At 34.9% G+C, this 25,650-nt stretch overlaps 1 protein-coding gene across 3 annotated transcripts in view; it reads right to left on the reverse strand.

Annotated features, from left to right (window-relative positions):
• The window catches only part of EPS8 (epidermal growth factor receptor pathway substrate 8), a 169,145-nt gene that overhangs the window by 62,803 nt on the left and 80,692 nt on the right, over positions 1-25,650 (reverse strand). For 2 of the 3 annotated variants that reach the window (XM_017528665.2, XM_017528631.2), the window contains exons 2-3: positions 3,946-4,018; positions 2,335-2,411 (exon numbers count right to left, since the gene is read on the reverse strand). In XM_017528665.2, the coding sequence (XP_017384154.1) occupies positions 2,335-2,411; positions 3,946-4,004 (136 nt within the window). In that variant the 5' untranslated portion in view covers positions 4,005-4,018. Of the gene's footprint in view, positions 1-2,334; positions 2,412-3,945; positions 4,019-19,897; positions 19,921-25,650 lie in introns of those variants that run through there. The other variant, XM_017528639.2, reaches the window with a different exon arrangement.

The following is a 25,650-nucleotide window of genomic DNA, read 5'->3' on the forward strand; positions in this document are numbered from 1 at the left end:
GAGACAAGGTTTTACCATGTTGGTCAGGCTGGTCTCAAACTCCTGATCTCGTGATCCACGCGCCTTGGCCTCCCAAAGTGCTGGGATTACAGGCGTGAGCCACTGTGCCTGACTCATTTTTTAAATCTTATTTCCCAATGCACCACCATCCACTCTCCAGTTAACACCAAATTGCTTGCATCTCATTAATTCATTATACTTATTCTATAAGCATTTACTGAGCATAAATTATATATTAGCCACTATGCCAATAAGCACAGGGAATCCTGAAGTGAACAAGACCAACATGGGCCACCTTCACAGAGGTGATAGTCTCGTTTAAAAAGTGGGACTTTCATACTGTCTGCAGCATCCTCCAGCCCCTGAAATGACTGAAGAACACAATATAACTTTCACAGCTCAGCTCAAGGCTTAATTCCTCTATTAAATCCTTTCTGACCAACTCCCACCACTGTACCTCATACACACTACCATCTAAGAACATTTAGCCCTTTATTACAACAATGTATTGGCCCAGTATGGTGGCTCACGTCTGTAATCCCAGCACTTTGGGAGGCTGAGGCGGGTGGATCACGAGGTCAAGAGATCGAGACCATCCTGGCCAACATGGTGAAATCCTGTCTCTACTAAAAATGTAAAAATTAGCTGGGTGTGGCGGCAAGCACCTAAAATCCCAGTTACTTCGGAGGCTGAGGCAGGAGAATCGCTTGAACCCAGAAGGCGGAGGTTTGAGTGAGCCGAGATTACACCAGTGCACTCCAGCATGGGTGACAGAACAAGACTCTGTCTCAAAACAAACAAACAACAAAAACAAACAAATAAACAAAAACGTATTTACTAGTCGATTGCATCAAAATGGCACATAGGCAACGGCCATCTCTTAGTCATCTTTGAAATGAATGAAAACACAGAAATAAAGACTATGAAGATCATGGCATAGCATACTGATGCACTTAATAATCTGTCTAAAAATGAAAAACTGAAGGAATTACTCATTTTATTCTTATCAGAAATGTCTTTTTTCTGTTATCTTTAAGTTATTCTACAGACTATAAGTCCCTTAAAGTCAGGAATCATATATTTTTGGTCCTGTTCTGAGCACATATTAATGACAAAATATTTATTGAACACATTCTCTAGATCTACAATTCATAACTATTAGACCATGGTAAAAATGTCACAATACTTAAGAAACTGAAATCAACAATAATCAGATTAATAAGGCTCTAAAATGTGTAGGCATGGGTGGTATTAAATCCATTTTATGAATGTCTGATTTCAGTGATAATGCCAATTCACTAAGAATACAGGTAGAAAAACAATCACAAAACCTTAGAATTGTTTATTCTTACAACAGCCAAGAAGTTGTAGATCTAGATAATGCAAAAAGAAAAGAATCCCACAATGTAGAAAATGCTGTTGGTTCCTATAGAACATAATAACAATGATAACATCAGCAATAATAATGGCAAATACATACAGTGTTTTCTATTTGGCATGTACAGTTCTAAATACTTTGCACATACTAACTTATTGTACGCTCATTTCAACCCCATGAGACACTCTCATTATACAGATAAGCAAAATTAGGCACACACAGGTAAATTCATTTGCCCAAGATCACTCAGGTAATAAATAACTGAATTTGAACCTAGGAAGTCTGGTTCCAGAGTCTTTGGTATTAACCACAATATTATTTTCATTCTTTATTGTTATACAATACAAGTGGCCATCCAGACCCTATACAAATAAATGCCATCCTAAACATATGTGGTAAATTTCAGGAGTCCTCAGCTTCTTGTTATGACTTCTATTTTATATTTGAAATGTAAAAAAACAGTATGGATATGTGAGACAATCAAGAGAGGTCACTGGGAGTAAGATCAGGGAAAAAACTTAATTATTTTGCAGTGCATAAAGAAATTATCTAACAGCTATTTGACATAACTTTAATACTAACCCCTAAAATTCAAGAGCTATGAGGAAAAAGTTTTGTCACCTGTCAGCCTACCACCAACTAGATCAGTCACAAGATCAACAAACATTATTACAAGTAGTAAAGGGGAAAAGCCACCTAGGGCATTGGTGCCATGCATAGGACTTTTGAAAGCACTGCAATACATTTCATCTGTAGTTCTAAAATGCATAACAGCAAGCAGAGTTCATAGCTTTGGCACTTTTTATAAAAACTCTTCAAAATAATCCTTATTTAGCTATCACCACTGCATTCCAAACAATATTAACAATGTGTGGGTTCAAACCATGACTTTGAAAATGTAATTTGTGAAAAGTGATTAGAAACAGAATTACACCCTATCAAATAAACAAACCTACCATAAAGGGCCTTTGCACTTGTTTTTGAACCGTGTTCTCTGTCCATTTGGGAAAAGGTGGGTGATGACCCGTAGCCACTGCAGTTAAAAAAAAGAAAAAAAGCAAAAGTCATTCTGTTGGGTTAAAGTCCAACATAAGTAATAGAAACTCAACTAGAAGATAAAAATTCCAATGCACTATAATCACCATGTGTTTAAAAGAATATATTGAGATACTAACTGAGTTTGTCAAAATGAGTCAGCTCCTGCTCTGGTGAGTGGTAATGGAATAAAATATAAACCATACTTTCACAATGAGGACCAAGGCTGGTTCACATCACAGCCTCCCCTCAAATGCCATGTCAGAACTGTAGCCAAGAAGATTCACTATGGTTGAAACTATCTTAAAGAGTTGAAGTTTATCATATTGAATTAAGTTCTGAAAGGTAATCCAATTATAACAAGTTCTTAAGGATTCGAGCTTAGGATATAATGAAACAGACAATCCAGTTGGCCTAAATAACACTTTATCATTAAACTTGACCTGCTTTACCTTATATCTAGCCTCTTGTTACTAACATGTTATATAAAATCAATAGTACTTTATTTGAATTTTATTCATTTATTTAGTAAACTTTTTTTTAAGATCCAAAACCTAGAAGAATAAGGAGTAAGGGAGGGGAAACAGGGTGCTGTCAATAAGATAATTACATAAAATAATTACAATAGAATGCAATATCTGGGTGAAACTATAGATATAACATGGAAAATCAAAGGACTAACTCTTTATCAATATATCTAAGAAAACTTTACTACCGCATTGACTCAAGCAGAATCCAAATAGAAAGAAGTTCTAAAAACGGGCAGAGAATCAAGTGAGGAAAAGGTATGTGGAACTGACTCAAGAAATAGCACAGTGTCTGTGGAAAGATGCAGTTAATGTAACATTCCCAGAATAGATTAAAGATTGGAGAAGCTGTGGCAGATTGAGGGCTTTTAGCATCATGATTTAAGAATTACATTTTATTCTATTCTCTAGAAATAGTAAACCCCTTACCTGTTATAAAAAAAATGATGAGTAAAATATATACCACAATGGCCAGTATCAAATAACAACATTAATCATAATATACAAGACAACAGTCAATTAAGTCAGTGTTGTGATTTCAAGTTATACCTTGACCCACTGGAATTATTTTGTTTGCTGGCCTGATCTTTTCTAGTTTTACATAATGGTAAATAACTTGATTGGCTTACTTGAAATGACATTTAGCCCTTCTCAAATACCAATATTTTACAAATAACAATAATACAATGCACCACGGAAATTCAAAGCTCTGAAGTAGACTATATATTCAACTATGAAAAGCAACAATGCATAAAGTACTAGAATGAAACACTGTCCAAATGTGAGAGCACTAGCATTATCATGAGGCTCTTTACCATCTTATTCTTAACATAGAAAACTTTTAATGATAACATGTGTTGTCACAAAGATATTACATATTAATGAGGAATGAATTACTGAACTATACAAAAAAATATAAGTAATCTTTTCATTAAAAATACAAAACAATTAAAATCACCAAATCGAATCCCCCAAAACACATTAAATATAAACCTTTCGACTTACTTCATCTGAGATGGGTACATTCCAAAACTACTGGGATGATTAGAAATATGACCATTCATTGTGTCCTTCACGCCTGTGTTCTAAAAAAAGAAAGACACATAGATTAAAGTCAATAAAAAGGTCAAGACATCTCAGTTTCAAAAGTTTTCCATTCAACAAATATGTGCTACTGCCAGGAATTATAGTAGAAATACAAAGATAAAGATTTCCACCCTCAAAGACCTCAGGCTCCAGATGTATAGAGGAACACTTAAACAAAGATCCATTGGCATTTAAAATTAATATGCTAATATTGTAAGCAAATTTAGGTGAACAAAAGAAAAATCTAAAATATAGTTCTGAGTCCTCAAAGCATATAGGCATAATTCTACATTCTGCCAAAACTCATAATCAACTATCAATTTTATGAGATGTTATGTTGTTTACTGTTACATTATAAAATATAAACTCATTTAATTAAAAAACTTGAGAAATAATAGAAAAGTATAAAAGCAAAAAGTATTACCCAGAGCCCTATCATTTACAGAAAATCACATTACAGTTACCTGCCAGTCTTTTTGCCTACAAGTGGTTTTCTTTCCTCCCTTCCTTCTTTTATTTCTTTCCCTCAAAGCACATCTGACAAAAGAATTAGCTCAAATTATTAACTGAAATATGTGCTTTGTTACAAATGCACATGGATACATCTTTTATCAAGAAAGTTTTCATTTACACATATCTTTTACTTTTTTAAGAAAATAATTTTAAAAATCAGCATCAGCTAGTTAACCTCAGAATCCATTTTTAAGTCTATTTTACAGATTGAACAAACTTCCTTCAAACAAGATAAATAATGAGGAAAACTTCCTTATCACCAAATGGAATGGCCTTTTCTTTCTTCTAGACAACACTGCTATACCCAGTGTATTTCTATTCACTCCTGGGTATTTGGTCCTTTCCAGATTTGTGTCACTAAGTTATCCTGGATCCTGTCTTATGTTTCTGACTTTTTTCTTTTCAAGTATATTTCATTACAATGTCGTCTCAATAACTGAGTTAGGCAAAACATACCCCAGCTTTACGGGCCAAGGGGGTGGAAACATGACTAAATATTCATTTATTAAGTTTCAGATCCTGTGATGGATATTGGTACCACCAAAGTGAACCAAACAGACATGGTCCCAATTATAGGGCCAACTGTCTAGTGGGGGAAAACAGATAATGAATAAATGTAAAATTTTAAGTTGCAGTTATTAATATTATTACAAGGGGAACATTGATTGTAACATGGAAGCATGTAATAAGGGAACTTAATTCAGACTGGCAGGGCACAGAAAGCCTACATAAAGAAGTAATATTTAAGATCTGGTCACTTTAATTCTTTCTCATTCTTCAGATCTTGGTTCAATCACAATATCCTCAGAGGAAGATTTTACTGACCTTCCTGAATAGATAAAATTCCACTATCAGACACTCTCCACACTATAGACAGTTTTTCAAAGCACTTATCACATTCATAACTTTTCATTTACTTAAATTAATACCTGACACTTCACTAAACTCTTAGCCCCCAAAAGGCATGAATTTTTGTTTGATGACTTCTGCTTTTCAAAGAAGAAGAAGGGTACCAGGCACAGAACAGGTGTTCTTTAAATATTTATTCAGAGAAAGAAAGAAGGAAATCCATGTCCTACTCTTCAAAGAGTTTATTGTATTCTTAGGGAAACAAAGTTAATTCATGTAAAACAAATAGTAAGGAATTAAGTTCTAATGAATGTAACTCTATTTTAAATCTGCTAGAAGATCAGAGAGGGAAAAGGCCATGAAGATGGTCATTACTTTCTCGAAGGGCTGAGACTTGACCTAGTTCTTTAAAAATGGGTTAAGAGTGGCCCTCAAAACACTGGAATCAAGCTTTCCTGATAGTATTATCTATATTTATCCACTATTTAAAAGCAAATTTATAAATTAAGAAGCAAAGAAAGATTGGCCTCTGCTCTATACATGGACTGTGCTTATAAAATTACATTCATATTATATTGCTGTACTCCATTTTTGTTGTTTTCCTTTTCAGTTTATAGATAGAATCAGTGGTGTGCTGGTAACCAGTTCTCAGGGTGGGACAAGGCAGAGGGCCTGATTTGTAGTGCTTATTGATTTCCATGGTATAAATATTCCCACCATGGCCAATTTCAAGCAGTCGGTGGTTTAACAGCAGCTTACAAAATTCCTAAATTCTTCACAATTTGCTCTCATAACCCTAAAGGATCCAACTACAGCACATCATTGCTACATTCTATAATTTGGGCCAGAACAGAGGCCTGGAATAACATTATGGAACTAGAGATAATACGGTCGGGATATAGACATTCACGAAGTCTGGAATTTTAACACCATTCCTGGCACTAATTGGACTAGGAAAGTCAAGCCTCTGTCTCAACATTCTTATCAGTAAAATAGAGATAATTCTTCATCTTCTGAGCTCACAGTGCTAGTGTAAAGATGAAATGAGATAGATGTGCAAGCTTCTTCCAAAATTGAAAAAAAAAAAAAAAGAAATGTTCTTTCAAAGCAAGCTGGTTTATTCAGTATATAAATTAAACCCCCAGGGTTTGAGCTGATTTTGATCTCGTTTGCATTTTAAAACCACAGCAGCTGGTTTTAATGAAAAGTGATAGCCACAGCAACTCATCTTTTCATGTTTAATTCTTCATGACAATTAAATAAATGCATGGTCTCTGTTTTGTTTTAAAATAGTGATCTGTTAGAAAGAATAAGAGAACATTAGAAAAGGGAATAGAAAATGTCAATTTGCTAAATTGAATTTTAAATATGGAAAGTTTATGTCATTTGGGAATCACAGTTTCACTTATCACAGTGGCTCATGTGGCAAATATGGAAGCTTTCAAATACCCAAATGGAGCAATTGCAGTTTATACCATGCAGAGGAAAAAATTACAAATGCTTGTCTTTTTTCCACTAGGCTTTTAAGACATACCCACAGTTTATACCCATATACACCATGTACACAATTTAAAATAACAATAAACTCTCACTGAAAAACTGTTTTTATTTATATAAACTGTTAAAGCAACCTAAAAACTAAGGAGATAAAGTTTTCTTTATCACTTTTAAGTTTAAAGACTCACAAATGCAGGTAATCACACTAACTACATAATTCTACTGAAAGTGTACACTAAAGCCATCATAATACTACCATCTACAGGACTTTGAACTGCAGAGTGTACTTATAAGCAGATATTCTTCCACCTCTGCCACCCTGAGACAGCAAGATCGACCCCTCTACTTCCTCTCCCTCAGCCTACTCAACATGAAGACAACAAGGATGAAGACCTTCATGAGGACCCATTTCTATTTAATGAATAGTGGACATATTTTCTCTTCCTTAAGATTTTTTTTAACATTTTCTTTCCTCTAGCTTACTTTATTTTAGAATATATAATACATATGCAAAATATGTTAATCAACTGTTTATAGTATCTGTAAAGCTTAGGTAAACAATAGGCTATTAGTATATGTTTTGGAGGAGTCGAATTTATACACGGATTTTCGACTGAGTGGGGGTCAGCACCCCTAATTCCTGCATTTGCTCAAGTGTCAGCTGTATTTGATTTTAAGTAACAGCATCCATGTCATTATGAAAACATTTTTAGTAAGTCATAGTTACTCTAACTTTATTTTCTACAGAAGATAAAACTCTTTGACAATTAGAAGGATATAAATGATAAATTTAAGATCTAAGTTAAACACATCAAAAATGTAAAACACTATAATTTTCAAAAAGAGTAAATGGAATGCATGAAAAAAAATGACTGTAAGGAGAAATAAACAAGGCTATAAGGCTAACCCAGCAAATTAAATTTGTATTAGAAAGTTTTAAGATTCTCATATATAAGTACATTTTAGATTCCTTTTCTTTACTCTTACTTGCATCTAATATCAATTTTCAAATTGGTAGATGAGTATGTAGTCATGGGTCAATGTCAAAAAACTACCTAACCAATCTTGCTGCCACATAATTATTAACTCTCTGCATATTTAACTGTCCTTCAAATGACTTGTGTTGTCAGAAAATATCACTGATTTTTTTTATCTTCTAAAGTGTGTGTTTGGATATGACAGAATATCTAGAAACATCTATGTCTAGGTTTCAATTTAATTTATGTCTCTCAGTCTAAGTTATAACCAAGTGGGAGGGGGCATTATCATTACTTAGGATTTTAACTAAAACCAGTGAAACTTAATTTCTACCAATGCTTCGTGACATTGTCTACCAATGATTTTGCTTAAAACATTTAAAAAAAATAATAATCTTCTTTAAACCTCTTAAATCATCACAAATGTTGTCTCCTACAGTGTCTTCTAGAGCAACCACGTATTAATATATCTTACGAGTACCATCAATAAAGATAACACCATGTATTTTTCCATGTTATTTGTTCAAACATCAAGTAACAAATAGTTTTTATGTGTGAATAAACTCAAAAAATTAATAAGGACATTAAGCTCTTGTAACAATAATGTGGTTAATGCCTGTGAAGGTATCACAGTAATTTCTAGGTCATGTGGAAGAACAGTATTTTCTCAAGGCCAGTATCAATGTAAATGGAGTAGCTTTATGCCTTTAAATCAACACATAAATAACTTAAAATCATTAACTTAGACCCTCTTTCTTTGTTATTATGAGAAAATTCTTAAGCTGTTTATAAATTAGAACATAATTTTAGAAAAAGTCTATGATCAAATCAGAATGTTGTTTGCTGAACAAGTGGCTGAAGAAAACTACTTACAACAAAATTTGATACGCAACTTTGGAAAGAACTAATTTAGTACTAATTATGTTTGCTATTATGATGGATTTCACAGGAAGGCCTAACACAAAGACGAGCCATAGGCATATCCTAATACTACTATTGTATTTCCTTCAAATTCTTGTCCATTCCCTGAGTTGCTACAATGACATCATCAGCACACATGTGCTATTGGATGTTATACTATACGTAGGAAATTACTAATATCTCAATTCAAAACACTGTTGATATTGTACTGACTTGGGATACTATGCTAATTTTTAAAAGAGTGACTTCTATTTATTGAGTTTTAACCCTGCATCAGGTATCATGTTAAATGCATTCTATTGTCTTATTTAATCTTCACATTAGCTTTTGAAGAAAGTACTATTTTCCATTCTCATTTTATAGATGAAATTTAAACAAAGAGACTGCCATCTGTGTGGTATTTTGAAACTTTATAAAATCATATAATGCCATGAATGACTGAAAAGTAATGTCTTAACTGTGTCTACAGTAAAATCATAGGCAGAAGAGAATACAAAGGAGACAGGAAAAGAAAATATTCAATGAACTTCCACTTCATATGACATTTTACAAATATCACCTCACTTTATCCTTAAAACAGTATTATCAGATAGTTATTGGCTCTATTTTGTGGGTGAGATGACAACTTCAAGGCAGTTAAGTCATTTGCCTAAGTGGTAATGATACCAAAGGGAAGGGGGTGGTCCCTTTAAATAACAGGGAAGTGGGGAATGGAAGTGCTGGGTAGAGGAAGGTGTGGTTCCTGGCTAGAGCTCCACCCCATGGACCTAGGTGAGGACAGGCATTTTTGTTTTCTTGGCCAAATGTTGCATTTCCCAAGACTATCCTGGCCTGCCACAACCCCATCCTGTGCCTATAAAAACCCTGAGAACCTAGCAGGCAGACACATAAGCTGCTAGACACTGAGGGGCAAATCAGGGGAGGAACACACCAACAGGCACCATCATGCTGCAGGCCACTGACCTGCAGAATGACAAGGAGTTTGGAATTTGGTTAGCGCAGTTGAAGGAGAGCCTAGGCTGCCAAGCAGCCTGACTCGAGGGGAAAACCATCTCCCTTCTGGCTTCCTCCAACTGCTGAGAACTACCTCCACTCAATAAAATCTTGCACTCATTCTCCAAGCCCACGTGTGATCCAATTCTTCTGGTACACCAAGGCAAGAACCCTGGGATACAGAGAGCCCTCTGTCCTTACAGTAAGGAAGAGGGTCTAATTGAGCTGGTTAACATAAGGCACCTATAGATGGCAAAACTAAAAGAGCACCCTGTAACACATGCCCACCGGGGCTTCATCTGTAAACATTCACCCCCAGACACTGCTGTGGGGTTGGAACCTCACAGCCTGCCTATCTGCATGCTCCCCTACAGATCTGAGCCTCAGGGCACTGAAGAAATGAGGCAAACCCCCATCGCATGGCCTGTGAGGGGGACAAGGGAACTTTTCTCGTTTCAGTAACAAGAAGCTAAAATTAGAAGCAGAACTCAACCTCTGATCTGACTAACTTATGTCCTATTTTCTTTCCCGTAAGTTACACCATTGTGTGATAGTTCGATCACTGTGTGCTTGCCAAAAGTTTTCAGTTTTTTCACTCTGATGTTCAATTATATTCTTTATTCTAATCAACAATTTTTTTAATATAAGGTATTAAAAATGCTAGTTTTTGGAAGGGAAGAGTATTTACTGAGAAAACTAGGATTAAATATGATATATCTTTAATGCTAAATATCCTTTTTCCTTAATAGTACCATAATGCTAAATTAGTACAGTTCAACATATTTTACAAAAGCAAACACATAAAGACCTAGCAGAGCCTGACATAAACCAGCTAGGTGGGAAGACAGAAAAACATGCTCTAAAAACATCTTTTTAAAAAGTTGTATTTTTAATTGACAAATAATAATTGTATAAATTTATAGCATACAATGTGGTGTTTTGATACATGTGTAACTAGGATATAATTAAATCAGGCTAATTAGCATATCCAGCACCTCAAATATGTATCATTTCTTTCCAGTAATAACATTTAAAACCCTCTCTGTTAGCTAATTTGAAATATACAAAACATTAGTATTACCTATAGTCACTGTGCTGTGCAATTGGTCACTAGAACTTATTCCTCCTCACTGTAACTTTGTGCCCATTGTTAAGTAAAATAAGCCAGGCACAGAGATTTCACTTTTATACAGAATCTAAAAAAGTTGGATTTAAAGAAGTAGAAAGTAGTACAGTAGTTAGCAGAGGCTGGGGGCAGGGGAAGAAAGTGGACCAGGAGAGGAGAAACGTTGGTAATATCACCTTTAATGAGGCTGAAACTCCTGAATTTAAATTTCATTCTAGTGTCTTAAATGGCCTCTAAAAATAGTAAATCATAAAACATTACAGGTACAGCAAGAAGAGCTCTAACCCACACATGAGATAAAATATTTTAATATTTAACCACCTTGTCACCACATCATTACCTTCCTCTGCATCACCTAGAGCAAAGGACATTAAGCAGTAAACAAAATACTGCAGGTGATTCACTGCATTTCCGTACAGCTCCTTAGGAGGATCAATGTTTTATAAAATATACAATATATCTTTATAAATGCTTACAACCTACGAAGTGCAAAATAGTACCTTTAGGCAACTGCTGTACTGAATTCATCCCATTTTTCTAAATCAAAAATACATCTTCCTAATATTACTACAAGTAAAAACTTTATTGTTAAACCAAATGCGACTTTTTAAAAAATCCTAAGAATTCTATTTTTTAAAGGTTAAATAAATCTTTCTAGTGTATTATAATGCACATACTTACACTACCCCCAAACTACTTCTCATATATTTTATTGATATTCACTCCTTCTTATCTCAACTTCCTCTCTTTCTGCCTGCTATAATATTCTAACATTGATTATGTTGATAAGAGAACACAGAGGCATTGTATCTTATCAAGGATTATTCATTGTTTCAAATTGTCAGTTCTATTTTAGCAATGTGTGGTTTTAAAGATCCAACGGCCAGCAGAATGATTATATGGGGAAAGGTATTTGCTTTCCAACAGAATACTTTGTATACTTTTTCTAAGTGTCAGACTGTATCAAGAGCAACATGTATAACTTTATAAGTCTATGAAAAGTTCATGACTGAGCAGATAACATAAAACCCTCAATTCTTAACTGTTCCTTCTTCCTATTATTCTATGCCTCTTAACATTTTGTTCACAAAGATAAAAATGCACACTTTTCAAAATGCTATTTTTCATTTATCTTCAAGAATAGAGGCAGTCACAATAGGCTGCTGGAAAGTAATGCAACAAAGAAGAATCAAAACCAAACAAAAAATCAGTTCCAGTAACTGTCTACACTTGGCTGAATATAAAAAAATTAAGCCAGATTGTCAGTAGGTAATTCTACTAAGAAAACAAATCTCTAGTACCTCATCTAACGCACAGAAAACCTAGGACAAATAAAGCTTTTCTTGAAAGATTTCCTGCTTATAAAGAAATTTTAGCGGGCAGGAAGCATCTTAAAAAAAAAGACCACATTATGGGCAATAGAAGACAGCAAAGTATAAAGTTCAAGGACAACTAGATTAGGGGTGGATCTAGAGGATAAAATCTCCCTCAAAGAATGACTAGACCAAAACAGGCAAGAGAGGCTGGGCACAGTGATTTACTATGCCTGTAATCACAACACTTTGGGAAGTCAAGGTGGGAGGGTCACTTGAGGCCAGGAATTTGAAACCAGCCTGGTCAACATAGTAAGATTCTGTTTCTACCCCCCCAAAAATACAAATAACAAAAAAAGAAAGAAAGATAATGATTTTTACGAATATATATTAAAATGGGGCAGAGAGACATCACCAGGATCATTTGTAGTACAATGTGGCAAGCAGAAGGACAGTATGCAAGGCCTGCGCCTCAGGCTGGAAAGGGGAGACATTCAGTTCATAACTGCCTTTCTTCACAGACTGTGATGCAGGAGCTGAGTAAGCCAGAAGGCAAAAGAAAAGAGCAGGAGATGGCTTTGGACACTTAGAAAACTGTCAGTACTTTGGTAGGAAGTTATGAGGCATGAGGTTGGAGATGAAGTAAGAATCATATCACAAAGGACAAATTACAGATATGCCACATTTTTTACTAAAATTCAGTGTTTACTTAATCTATTTAAATGCTATTCATAGTATACTAAGACTATCCTTCCATTTTTGTACATTTGTCTTCTTTTTGTTAATAATTATCTTCCCCCTAACTCTTAGTTTTCCTATGTACCCTTCGTTAATTTTATTACTTTAGACCACCAGAAGCGGAACCCTCCTTTGAATACATTGAAGCACTACCCATTCTATCATTACTCTAACATTGCTGTCTTTCTACAGGCTTCTTTCCCAGATGTATGACTGTTCCACTCGGAACCGATTACTCTCTAAAGCTCCACACAGTTTTTATCATGGGATCCACATTCCTCACCACCCTGTGTATCCCCTTCATCTTCCTCCTGTCTAGTCCTGGATCCCAGACCTTCCTCTTTCCATGCTTTTACTTTTTTATTTTGGTAGGGCACATACTTCAGGGACCTCCTGAGAAACAGTATTAGAAAAGAACATTTTTGAAATTTTATATGATTAAAAACTATGTTTATTCTACCTGTATACATGATGGACAGTTTGTCTTGGTTTCCAATTATAGATTGAAAGGGTTTTTATTTACTTATTTTCTTTGGCCATAGAATTTTGAAGCCATTGCAGTTCTTTCTGTCTTCAATGGCTTCTGCTGAATGTCAGGGCCCACTCTGACTCCCAATTTTTTGTATAGAGCCTGTCTGTTTTCTTCTGTCTGGAGTCTAGGATCTTCATTTTTTCCCCTGATGTTCTGAAATGTTATGGTGCTATACATCGGTATGGATGTTTTTTGAAAAACTAAGTTTATTGGAAACATAATAGGCCTTTTCACGCTTGAAAATCATTGTCCTTAAAGTTCAGGAAATTTTCTTTTGCTATTTCTTTGATAGTTTCCTTACTCTCTCTCTCTCTCTCTCTCTCTCTCTCTCTATATATATATATATATATATATATATATTTTTTTTTTTTTTTCCTAAAAAATTCAATTGCTCAGATCCTGGTCTGTCTCTATTTTTGTATTTTCTCTTTTCTTTCATTTCCTAATATTTTTGTTCTACTTTCTGGGTAGCTTCCTCCTCTTTATTTCAAAAAACATCTTGAGTTTCTTATTTATTCTACCAGTTCTCATTTTTCAGGAGTACATTTTTAGACCCTAAAAGTTCCTTTTCTTATAATATCTACACTTAATTTCCGATACAGTATATTCTCTGATCTTTCTGAGAATATCCATGGTAATATTTTTAAGTTTTCTTCTCCCTTCATTGTCTCTTTCTGGCGATTTCCTTGTTTTCTCTAGGTTTGTTTTGGCTTCTGAATTGCTTTAAATCTCTAGTGATTACTGGTTATTACTCATATTGAAGATGAAACTCTGAAAAGCTGACAGCAAAGTCAGTGTAGATGAGTGGGGCTTATGAACAAGTGGGCTTCACTGCACAGCCGTCCTGTTGGGAGGCCCCAGCCATCAGTGTCTATAGGTCTTTTGCATAGATTGATCAGGTTCTCCAAGGAATTATCTTCCAATTTCATGTTTAGAGAATGTAAAGCTGACTGCCAAAACTTTGGTAATAAATGGAAGAATTCAGCCAAGGTATCTCACTGTTTAGTAAGCATTTCATTTCATCTTTCACCCTCTGTCTTTGCCTTGGTATCCCTAGCCAAGTTCTCTAGTTCACATTCTCCACATAATAAACTACCAGTTTTACTGGAGTGTGAAGGCATCTGGGATCCACGTTCACTTTAAACACACGACTAACAAATCCTATTATTTTCAGCCTCACTCTCACTGTTGAGTTGGTTGGAGGTTCTGAAGTGAAAATCAGGTTGCTTCTCAATGTCTCTCAATAGCAGCTTAGGTTTCAGCATCTAAGGACTTCTAGCTTAGTCATAATTATCCACAGGCTTTACAAAGTCCCTTTGTCTCACTGGCTTTCTACCTTTTAAAAATCCCTTTACTGTTATTTTATTTGAAGGAAGTGAAATAAATGAATATGCCACCATGGAATACTATGCAGCCATTAAAAGCAATGAGGTCATGTCCTTTGCCCAGATATGGATAAAGCTGGAAGCCATCATCCTCAGTAAACTAACACAGGAACAGAAAATCAAATACTGCATGTTCTCATTTGTAAATGAGAGCTGAACAATGAGAACACATGGACACAGGGAGGAGAACAACATATTTCAGGGCCTGTCAGCTGGAGGTGGGGCAAGGGAAGGGAGAGCATCAGGACAAATAGCTAATGCATGCAGGGCTAAATACCTAGGTTACAAGTTGATAAGGGCAGCAAACCATCATGGTACACATTTACCTATGTAACAAACCTGCACATTGTGTACATGTATCCAAGAATTCAAAGTAAAATTAAAAAAAAAAGAAAGAAATTTATATGCTTAGTCTGCCATTTTTCTGTAGCAAATTTTGATTGTCTAAACGTTAAGAAATATTTGTCGATGAAAAACTCAGATGAAAAATTCAAGTCACCTCTAATATGAACTTGAGAGGCTCAGGTGGACTAAGAAATATGAGTACCAGTTTATACTAAAAATAAAGATACCATAATAACCAGAGTGAAAGTAACACAAGAAATGAAGGAAATTTACATTTGATAAAGTCAGCTGGTATTTTGGTAGTATATGTTTAACTACCTATTGTTATTGTAACAACAAATTCTGTTTTCAGATCCCAGAGAAGAAACAATACTCTAAAGCATGAAAATGAGGCAATATCCCCAGTTAAGTCAGACTTTACTGTTCATAAAAAGCTCTTGCTTTAATTGCTTTTCTAGAAATTAAATCATAGCAGAGTTAGGTGCCTAAATAAAACCTGGAATTCATCCTTAGGTAAATGACAACTACTTTATCCATTTTTATTAATATTTTTTTCCCAAAGAGAAGCCTATTTAAATAGCTACAGCTGGAAACAAATTATTTGTGAACTACTTCAAAATAAAAGCAGAGATATTGTGCATTAGTTTTAAAATTCAAGTTGCCTATAAAAGTAATATGAAACTCTCTTCTTGAGAGTTTACATACTTACAGTCATAAAAATTACAGGAAGAACAAAAAAGGTAATTCCAATGTGAAAAAATAATTGAGTCTATTACATTTCATATTTAAAAGTCAGCAAATATAAGCTTGGACTGTAAATAGCATTACCTTTGAAAAATGTTAAATTATAACAATAGAAGTTCTCAAAACCAGCAGTAAAGTTCTTCATAACCATGAAGTTATCCATGAACTGAGGTAAATTTAGACATTTCTCACTATTTCACTATTGCAAAAACAATAATGCTCACTAATTATGTCACTTATTATGTCACTTATAATGCTCACTTATTTACTATGTCAGCCACTGTGCAAGCACTCTACATGCATTATCTTACTTAATTGTTACCACATTAAGAGGTAATAATAACATCTTATTCCCATTTTAATGAGAATCTGAGACTTACCAAAGTTATAAGTAAAGGTAATTTGGCCATGACATCAGCAACAAGTTGTGCTTTTAACCAGTATTATATACTTTCCTTTTAGGAATGGTAAGTCCAGTATTTTGAAGTTGGCTGGGGAAATGTCAACATGGATTAATTAAAAACTAGCAGAACCTTTAAACATGATTATTCAAACAAGATTCATTCAACATTAATTGGCACCTGACAATCTGAGTACTACTTCATTCACTTATTCTTTGAACAAATATTTACTACATAACCAGAATGTGCCCATCAGTGCTCTCGCACAGTCCATTACAACGTCCTAGAATAATAGAAATGCACTATGTTAGCACTACTCAATACAGTAGCTGAACACAAGTGTTGAGCACTTTAAATGTGGCTAGTGCCACTGAGAAACTGAATTTTTAAGTTTTATTACATTTAAATTAGTTTAAATTTAAATGTTAATAACTGCATGTAGACTAGGCTACCACACTAGACAGGGTAGCTCCACATATTGAGTGCACAGTTAGCAAAACAGACAGGGTTCCTATCTTCGGAGCTTACAATCTAGTGGGAGAAGAGCACGAAGTAAGAAAATGAATAAATATGACAACCTCTGCTAATTTACTTAAAAGTAAAAATAAAACAGACATCATTTGTAAAACTACAAACACAGACTGAGTCAAACCTAGCTATGAACTTCTCAGAAGTATGGGACTGAGAGATTCATTCTGAAAATGTTATCTCAAGATTTTCCTATTTAAAATCCAAGATAATTAGTATATCATTAAAACAAAGAATTTATGCATTTATTGAAAGTGTTTTTAATGTTTCAAGACAGGTGAAACAGTACTCTGTTGACAGAAAATATGTAAAAATAACTCTGAATGAGAATGCTATTATTTATTCTATTTCAGGTAGCAGTTTGAACATGAGAAAAACAAAATAAAATACAGTAGGGATGAAGAAACACAAAAATAAAACAGTAAAATATATAAAACACTAACTTTAGAGACTTTCCAACTTAAAGAACAAGGACTAGATGAATCAGAAAGTCAAAGAAAAACACCTGAACTACTATTCCACTTGGGCAGAAATGGGACTTTTTTAACACGTCCACTTTTAGACCAGTGTCGATTTATAAACCCCCAAAAATATTTGCCAGGAATTACATTCCTAAACATGAGCATCTGGAATTAAAACCAAGAAGAAACATACCCCTTTTCAATGAATTAGTAAGTGAAAAAAGGTGTTTGGATTAGCAGGGAAGGGAGAATGACCAAAGGACCTTCATGTTCCTGGATCACATTATGTAGATTTTTGTTTGGGAATTTAAGATGGATTTGTTTGGGTAAGTAGGCTCTTTTAGATTAGAAGGAAGAGGAAATTTGAAGAGGGGAATTATCATAAGGGCAACATTTGCATTTCTTTCTTTCCATTTTTTTCTTTCTATTCCAACAGTTCCCATCTCTAAGCAACAGGAAAAATGGCCTGTAGACTGAAGAAGGGAAAGCTTGAGGGAAAAGCACAATCTGATTTACCTGTGTTCCATATAGGAAGAAAAAATTTTACTTTTCTAAATAACCCCCCAAATTAATTCCAGCTCTTGATTAAATAAACTGGATATCACTTACATAGCATAACTGCTGTTCTTCATTGTAGGCCAAATGATTATACAAAATCAGGGTACGATGGAGATCTAAACTACTACTAACTGCAATAGCAGTGACAGCAGGAAGAGGAAGGGGCAATGGCAGGCACAATTCTAACTGCTTTTCATGTGTCATTTTCTTATAATTGTCACAACTGTCCCCATGAAGAAGGAATGCTTATCATTCCCACTTTACAGATGAGTAAACTAGGTACAGAGTTTAATAATGTGTTCATTGTCAAAGGGGTGATAAATAGTAGATATAGGATAAAATTCAACCACTTTGCCACATACAGGAAAATAATGGCTAGAGTTTTTTACCCAAAAATCACACGATCACATGACCTCTAAAAAGAACTACAAGGAATTTTTTCTTTTGCCAAAAATTATAGATGATAGTCCATACATCTGTACAAAAAAGAACTGATAATCTAGCTTTACTGATAAGTAAGAAAAAAAGGGATCTGGAATCTGAAAGTTTAGGAAGTCCAAGCAGTAGATGATCAGGATTATTAGAAATAGTATCAGTATAAAGGCCAAGGTAGTACCAGAATAAAGACAATGGACCCTAGAGTGACAAAAGAATCACCAAATTCCAAAAGACATGGCATCACCTTGACTTTGTTCTATGAAGCTGGTGCCTATTATAGAAATTTATCTATGGGAACATATTTCCAATGGTATAAAAGCTATCAATAAAAACAGAATTGACTTTTATATCCAATTTTGAGGCAACGTGTTTTACAAATCATGGGGACATATGAATGGTTATGAAAGAAATATGTATTTTAAAAGGCTTTCTGAAACTGTTGAATAAAGGTAAAATAGGAAAGCTCTAAAATTTCCTAAAATATTTTCTAAAAAATTATGCCTGTGAATATTTTATTACATGGCCAAATGAAGATATTTATCTCAAATATTCCATATAAGAAAAGACAGAAGAAAACAATGTTCTAAATGTAATTTTAAAATCTTACTAGAAAATATTTTAACCATGTGAGTTAAAACAAAATATTCAGCATCTCTAGCTTCTAACAAGAACTACTCAAGAAAAAGAACAAGCTGTGTCAACTATACTCCCCAGCCCCGCCTCTTTAAATTAACTTCATCCACACAGTAAACAGACATCTCTCTCCTCCAGCCTCTCCATGTTGCTCTCTCTTATTGCCAGCCAACTTCCTTATTTTCCTCAAATGGAGTGGAAAAATAAATCTTCATCCTTTTTAAAAAAAAAAAAAAATTAGCTGCTAAGAAGCCCTGGGAATAGCACGTAGCAGCACATAGCAGCACATTCAAACTACTTAGCTGGGAAAAACATGTCTTTCCCTGCTCTCCTAAGAACTGAGCTGCTCCATTCGAGATGCTAACAAAGAATTTTTTCTAGGACACCAGTTTGAAATTTATGAGATAGGAGATTCAGTGTTTACAAGAATGGTGTTTAATCTCAATTGCCTCTGTTGAAACCTCGGGGAAGGTCAGTTTTGCCAAGAGCCACATGACTGCTTCCCTACCATGAAGGAAATAGGATAAAACAAAGTAGCATATTCTTATAATTGCTGTATATGTCAAGAATGAAAATCAAAGACTCCAACGAATCAAGGCCCAGATGCTTCAGATTTTTTAAAAAATGAAAATGACCATCAATCTACTAATATAAATGGGCAAAGGACAGATGATCCACAGAATGGATCACCACAACCTACAAATGATCCCTCCACCGATTTCACTTCCCCTGCAAACCTTCCAGAAAGCTGCTCCCCAAGAGGAAGAGAGCAAGCTTACACACAAGGCAGTTTCCTAGGATCTAAAGAACTATTCCTAGGATCTAAAGACCCATTCCTAAAAGAAAGTAATACTTCTGTTGAGAAGAAAAATGCCTTTGAGCTGCTTTTTCATAGCTATTGGAAATAATAAAAACTTACTGAGTATGTCCCAATGCTTTTATTGTGATATTTTGCCATAGTGAAAAACAAAATAGTACGAAGATGGGCAGCCCTGAATGTAAATCCTAACATCTCTCTGTGACCTTAGACAAGTCATTGTCCCCTCTCAGCCTCGGTTTACTCATCTGTAAAATAAGAATGATTGTTATGATTATATGCAAAAGCACGCATAGATGATTTGACAGCTATATCCACCAGTTCCTTTATTTTCCTGCTTAATTATATACTTAAGAGAAATACAGATGTTTTCTTTAAATACTAGTTATAAAATGAAATTCACTAAAGTACAAACAAGTTGCAGTCAACCAATTACAACTCAAGAGAAATATACAACAATTAAACAATATTACCAACTACATACTCACACAGACAACTTTTTAGTGTACCCATCTAATGTTCACCACAATTATGCCTTACATAATTTTTCCAGTAATCCATATTCTCTCAAATATGCCTATATATAAACCCCTCTTTCCCACCACTCTGTCCTGGGCATATCTTGACTGACTCACCTTTTAGTGTCTGTTCTTACACTAAATGCCCTTTGCACTGCTTTTCCCTCCGATTTAGCAATTTCTCAGTTCCTCAATTCCCACCCCTTTTCAAGAGTCTACCCTTTGGCTGGGTGTAGTGACTCACACCTGTAATCCCAGAACTTAAGGTGGACAGATCATGAGGTCAGGAGTTCAAGACCAGCCTGGCCAACATGGTGAAACACCATCTCCCCTAAAAACACAAACATTAGCTGAACATGGTGGCACACACCTGCAGTCCAGCTACTCTGGAGGCCAAGGCACGAGACTCACTTGAACGCAGGAGGTGGAGGCTGCAGTGAGCTGAGATCTTACCTCTGCACGGTAGCCTGGGGGACAGAAGGAGACTCCATCTCAAAAAAAAAAAAAAAAAAAAAGTCTTCCCTAACCAACTGAATATTAACAATGTCTAGTTAACTGGCAATTATTTATCATGTTTAATGTTTTTAATATGGCTATGAAGAACCACTCTACTATATTCTTTTGTATCTTCTAAACAACTAGTGTGTGGCTAACTAGTACAGTCTTTTGCAAAATAATCCCTGAACTGAAATTGTGCTATAAAAGACTTATATGTGTGTGCTAAAAAAAGAAGTCATAGAATTCTAATGACTAAAGTATAATTATCACCAATATAAATTCCTCTAAAATTTACACAAATGATCACCTGACTCCACTCCTTTCTGAAGCAAAATTGGTATGAAACAGAAACTAATTTAGAAGCACAGAATTAAATAGAAATTTTAAAAAGGAATTTATTCCACAGAATTTCTACTGTCACAACTAGATAAGAGCCTCAATGCCAACTGAGCAGAAAATCTAATGAAGGCACTGCAGTTAGTGTAGCCGTGCATCAGTGATGATTTTAACATCTGAAAAGCAAAACTTTGGGTAAAAGTATGCCTATTTATATCAAGGAGGTTCAAAACTGACTCAGAGGAAAAAGTACTATGCTCTGACTCACCAAGACCACTTCCTGAAACACCCAATGTTTTTCTTGGAAGGAAGTCCATACAAGTGCCATTTCTTTCAAACACTGATTAGACAAAATTGAAGTCTACCACAAAATAGACAAAGGACATACATTTTCTAAACCCAGCAAGGTTTCAAAGAACAGAACATTTCCATAAACATATGGTCAGGAGAAAGAAGACTTTAAAATTAGTCAAAATTTGGTTATGTAAGGTATATTATAAAGAATAAACTATTACATACCTGTGTCCATCTTTATACCATAGTCTCTTAATGATAAACAACCTTATGACTTCAATCTGCTAAATTAACTAATATATTTGGCTTCAAAAAAGTCACTTTTTTAAAAGGTAATTCTTTTATCTCTCTGAATCAACTGTGTCACCAATATTTAATAATTTACTTTTATTCCTAGTTTACAGATGAGGAAACTGAGGCACAGAATGATGTGCCTTGCCCAGTATCATACAGTTAGTACCTGGTAAAGTCTCAAACACAGGAAAACCAACACAAGAGCCCAAACTCAGTTTCTATGCTATGCCTGCATGTGTGACCTATCCCCCTTTAGAATGCTTGATAGTAACTTAAACACACTTAAGCATACACACACACACACACACACACACACACACACACACAATTACACATACACAGATATGTATTAACATTTCATATCTACATAATCCATGCCTAGATTCAGGTATGTCCCTCGCATATATTAGTTTACAAATTTTAATGAAACTATTATACCAATAGGACTTTAGTACAAAGAATACCACATCTTCAACCTGAAAGAACAACTACTTAGATAAGCTTTGAAACATTACACTTTCCAGATAGATTTATGCCAATCTCACTTGTTTTCTAGTTCCGAAACATTGGAAATATCTCACAGACCTATAAAAACACCAAAATGATACTGCCCTGGACGTGGCCCTTAGGGGAAGAAAAATACACATAACATTTCCTTCTTCAAAATAACAAGCAATTAAATGGAATCTTGCTATTTGTTTCCTCTTGAGTAATCTAGACTAAAAAGAGTTCAAACATCTGACTCAAAATATTTTGCTTTCAGCAGAAAGATCATCCTTTTAGATGTCAAGTCAGCTAATAAATATTCACTCATATTTATAACTGGTTGGTGGAAACTGGTTTAAATATAAATGGCTACACATGTGAAAAAAGAAATTCTTAAACAGTTTGTAAGTCAGACTAAGCGCCGTGAAATAAACCACATTTCTCTGACATGCAGATTATTAGGAGGCAGCATAAGAAGAACAAATGTATTTCAAAAGGGCAAAGCCCTTAAAGCAGCAGCCTAAGGAAACAGAATATATTCCCACTGTTAACACCACTCTGGAGATGCTAACGATTCACAGGTGCTCTTGGGAGCCTGCCTGTCCAGTGTGATTTTAGGGTTGAGAGAGTATCATCCTGTTTCCTTAAAACATATCATTTACACAGGAGACAAGGTGAATAAAATTCTACCACTGGAAATTAATTCATTCTGAGTTAAGCACTTTCATCCACAGGAACCACTTTTAAACTACAAACGCTTCTGGGAGCAATAATGTATCATGTCATTAACATTTAAGTGTGGATTATGAGATACTTTCTCCTAGGATAAGAGGACTCTGGGGTAATGTATGAATGCCTATGAGATCGGTGTCTGGAAATCTGCATAGCTACTGAAGAAAAAAAGTTGCATGGTTAATACTTTTATCTATATCCAACACATATATCCAGTATATTAAATATGAAGAGAAAAATTGCATGCTCAATACTTCTACCTATATCCAATACATATATATTCAGTATATTAATAATATTGAAATTATTAAAGGGATTTGAGCTTATGTATGCAATGGTTATTTATTAAAGGTAAACATTCTATGGAGTGAGCAAAATCACATAAGATGTTCATATGGTGTTTTTTGGACATTTATTCCTACAAGGTATTGTGGCTTACATGGGGACGTATAATAAACATGGTTTCTCTCCTCTGGGAACATTCAGTTTAACAAGATGGATAGATATACAAACATAATTACAATGCATTTCAGTAAACATTATCATGGTTTGAACAACATACTAGGAAAGTCTACCTATGGAAGCTGCTGGTAGGTTTCATATAGGAAGAGATAGTAAAATCAGGTCTTGAAAGACAGTGAGGAGTGTGCCAGGTGGTAGCTGTATAGGTAGTTAGAGAGCATTCCAGACATATACAAAGGATATGAATTTCAGGGAATAGTGAGATATACAGTGTGGCTGCAATATAGAATATATAAAAAGAAGACGTGATGAATAAATGCTTGATGCCAGATTGTGAGGAGCCTTGGAGAGCATATAAAGGAATTTGGACCTAATCTTTGAGGAGATGATAAGGGATAACAATCATATTACTAAAGTTTAAGAAAATAACTATGCGGGCATTCTGGAAGGCAGACTAGATCAGTGAACAAAGTTGACACTTTCAGGAAGTAGAGTTGATTATCTGAGATAATTGTATCTGTTTCTTTCATTTGTATGGGAATCTTCCCAACTGTATTCTGCTCTACGTATGTTTTTTGATTTTTTTTTTTTGGAAAAACTTAGACTCACCTGTTATTCCCCTAATGTCTCCAAACTCCATAATTCTCCAAAGAGAAACCAATATACTAATTTAAATGTGCCTACCACTTACCTATAAGGACACAGACCACACTTCATAGAATTATTAGCTACACAAGAAATCCAATGCCGCTATCTTCATCCTATTTTAGAAAAGTTCATTTTAAAATTCATACGACTATAAAAATTTTGTTGTTGGTTTTTTTGTTTGTTCATTTAAAACATCTCTTTAATGGTGTGGTCATTGTGGAAAACAGTATGGCAGCTCCTCAAAAAAAATCAAGCATAGAATTACTATATGACCCAGCATTTCTTCTTCTGGATACATACCCAAAAGAACTGAAAGTAGAGACTAGATATTTGTACACGCATGTTCATATCAGCATTCTTCACAAGAGCCAAAAGTTAGATGTAACCCAAGTGTTGTCCATTCACAGATGACTGAATAGACAAAATGTGGTATGTCTACATTAGGGAATTATTTATCCTTTAAAAGGAAACAGACATGTCTCATACATGCTACAACTTGGATGAACTCTGAAGCCATTACACTAAGTGAAATAAGCCAGACACAAAAGAAAAAATACTATATGATTCTACTTAAATGGAGAACTTGGAATAGTCAAATTCAGAGACACAGAAAGTAGAATGGTGGCTGCCAGGGGCTGTGGAGGGTGGGGAATGGGTAGTTACTGTTTTGGGGCACAGAGATTCCATTCAAGAAGATGAAAAACTCCTACAGATGGATGGTCATGATGACTGCACAACAATGTGAATATACTTTACGACATACATTTAACGATGGTTAAGTTGGTACATTTAATATCTACTAAATCACAATAGTTAAAGAAATCTGAGGAACAGATGAACTTCTGAATGTCTGTGAGCCTATCAGGTATAGCCATCTGGTCTGTAAGGCAAAAGCTAGATCTTATTGTAGTTGCCTCTGTAATGCGATGTACTAGAGGATTAACAATTTCCTTGGTAGGCATGTGCGATCACACACACACGCAAACATACACACACACACGAACTGTCCTTAAAATCCTGTGTATATACACATACATATATTCATATACATCTGTGTATTTTTTTTTAATTTGAACTAAACTCAGTTAACATTATATTCTACTTTAATAAAAATCAAGAAACACAATCCCTAATTTACAAAAGCAATAAACTGAACTGCATTTTGATGAAAAAAAAGGCACGCTGTTCTAGTTTTATACCAACTCCTATCTTCTGGTCCAGTTCTAACATTATCTGGCAGTGACTTTTGCAAATTCCAGTTCTCACTGATCCTTAATTTTCACATTAGTCAAACAGAGTATGGCTCCTTGTGTCACCCCTAAACACTGATCTCACAGAGTACTGAGGAGATAAAATAAGGAAACGAGGGCCGGGCGCGGTGGCTCAAGCCTGTAATCCCAGCACTTTGGGAGGCCGAGGCGGGTGGATCACGAGGTCAAGAGATCGAGACCATCCTAGTCAACATGTTGAAACCCCGTCTCTACCAAAAATACAAAAAATTAGCTAGGCATGGTGGTGCGTGCCTGTAATCCCAGTTACTCAGGAGGCTGAGGCAGGAGAATTGCCTGAACCCAGGAGGCGGAGGTT

This window comes from Cebus imitator, unplaced genomic scaffold (genome assembly GCF_001604975.1).
Source record: "Cebus imitator isolate Cc_AM_T3 unplaced genomic scaffold, Cebus_imitator-1.0 Scaffold2, whole genome shotgun sequence".
NCBI classification, from domain to species: Eukaryota; Metazoa; Chordata; class Mammalia; order Primates; family Cebidae; genus Cebus; species Cebus imitator.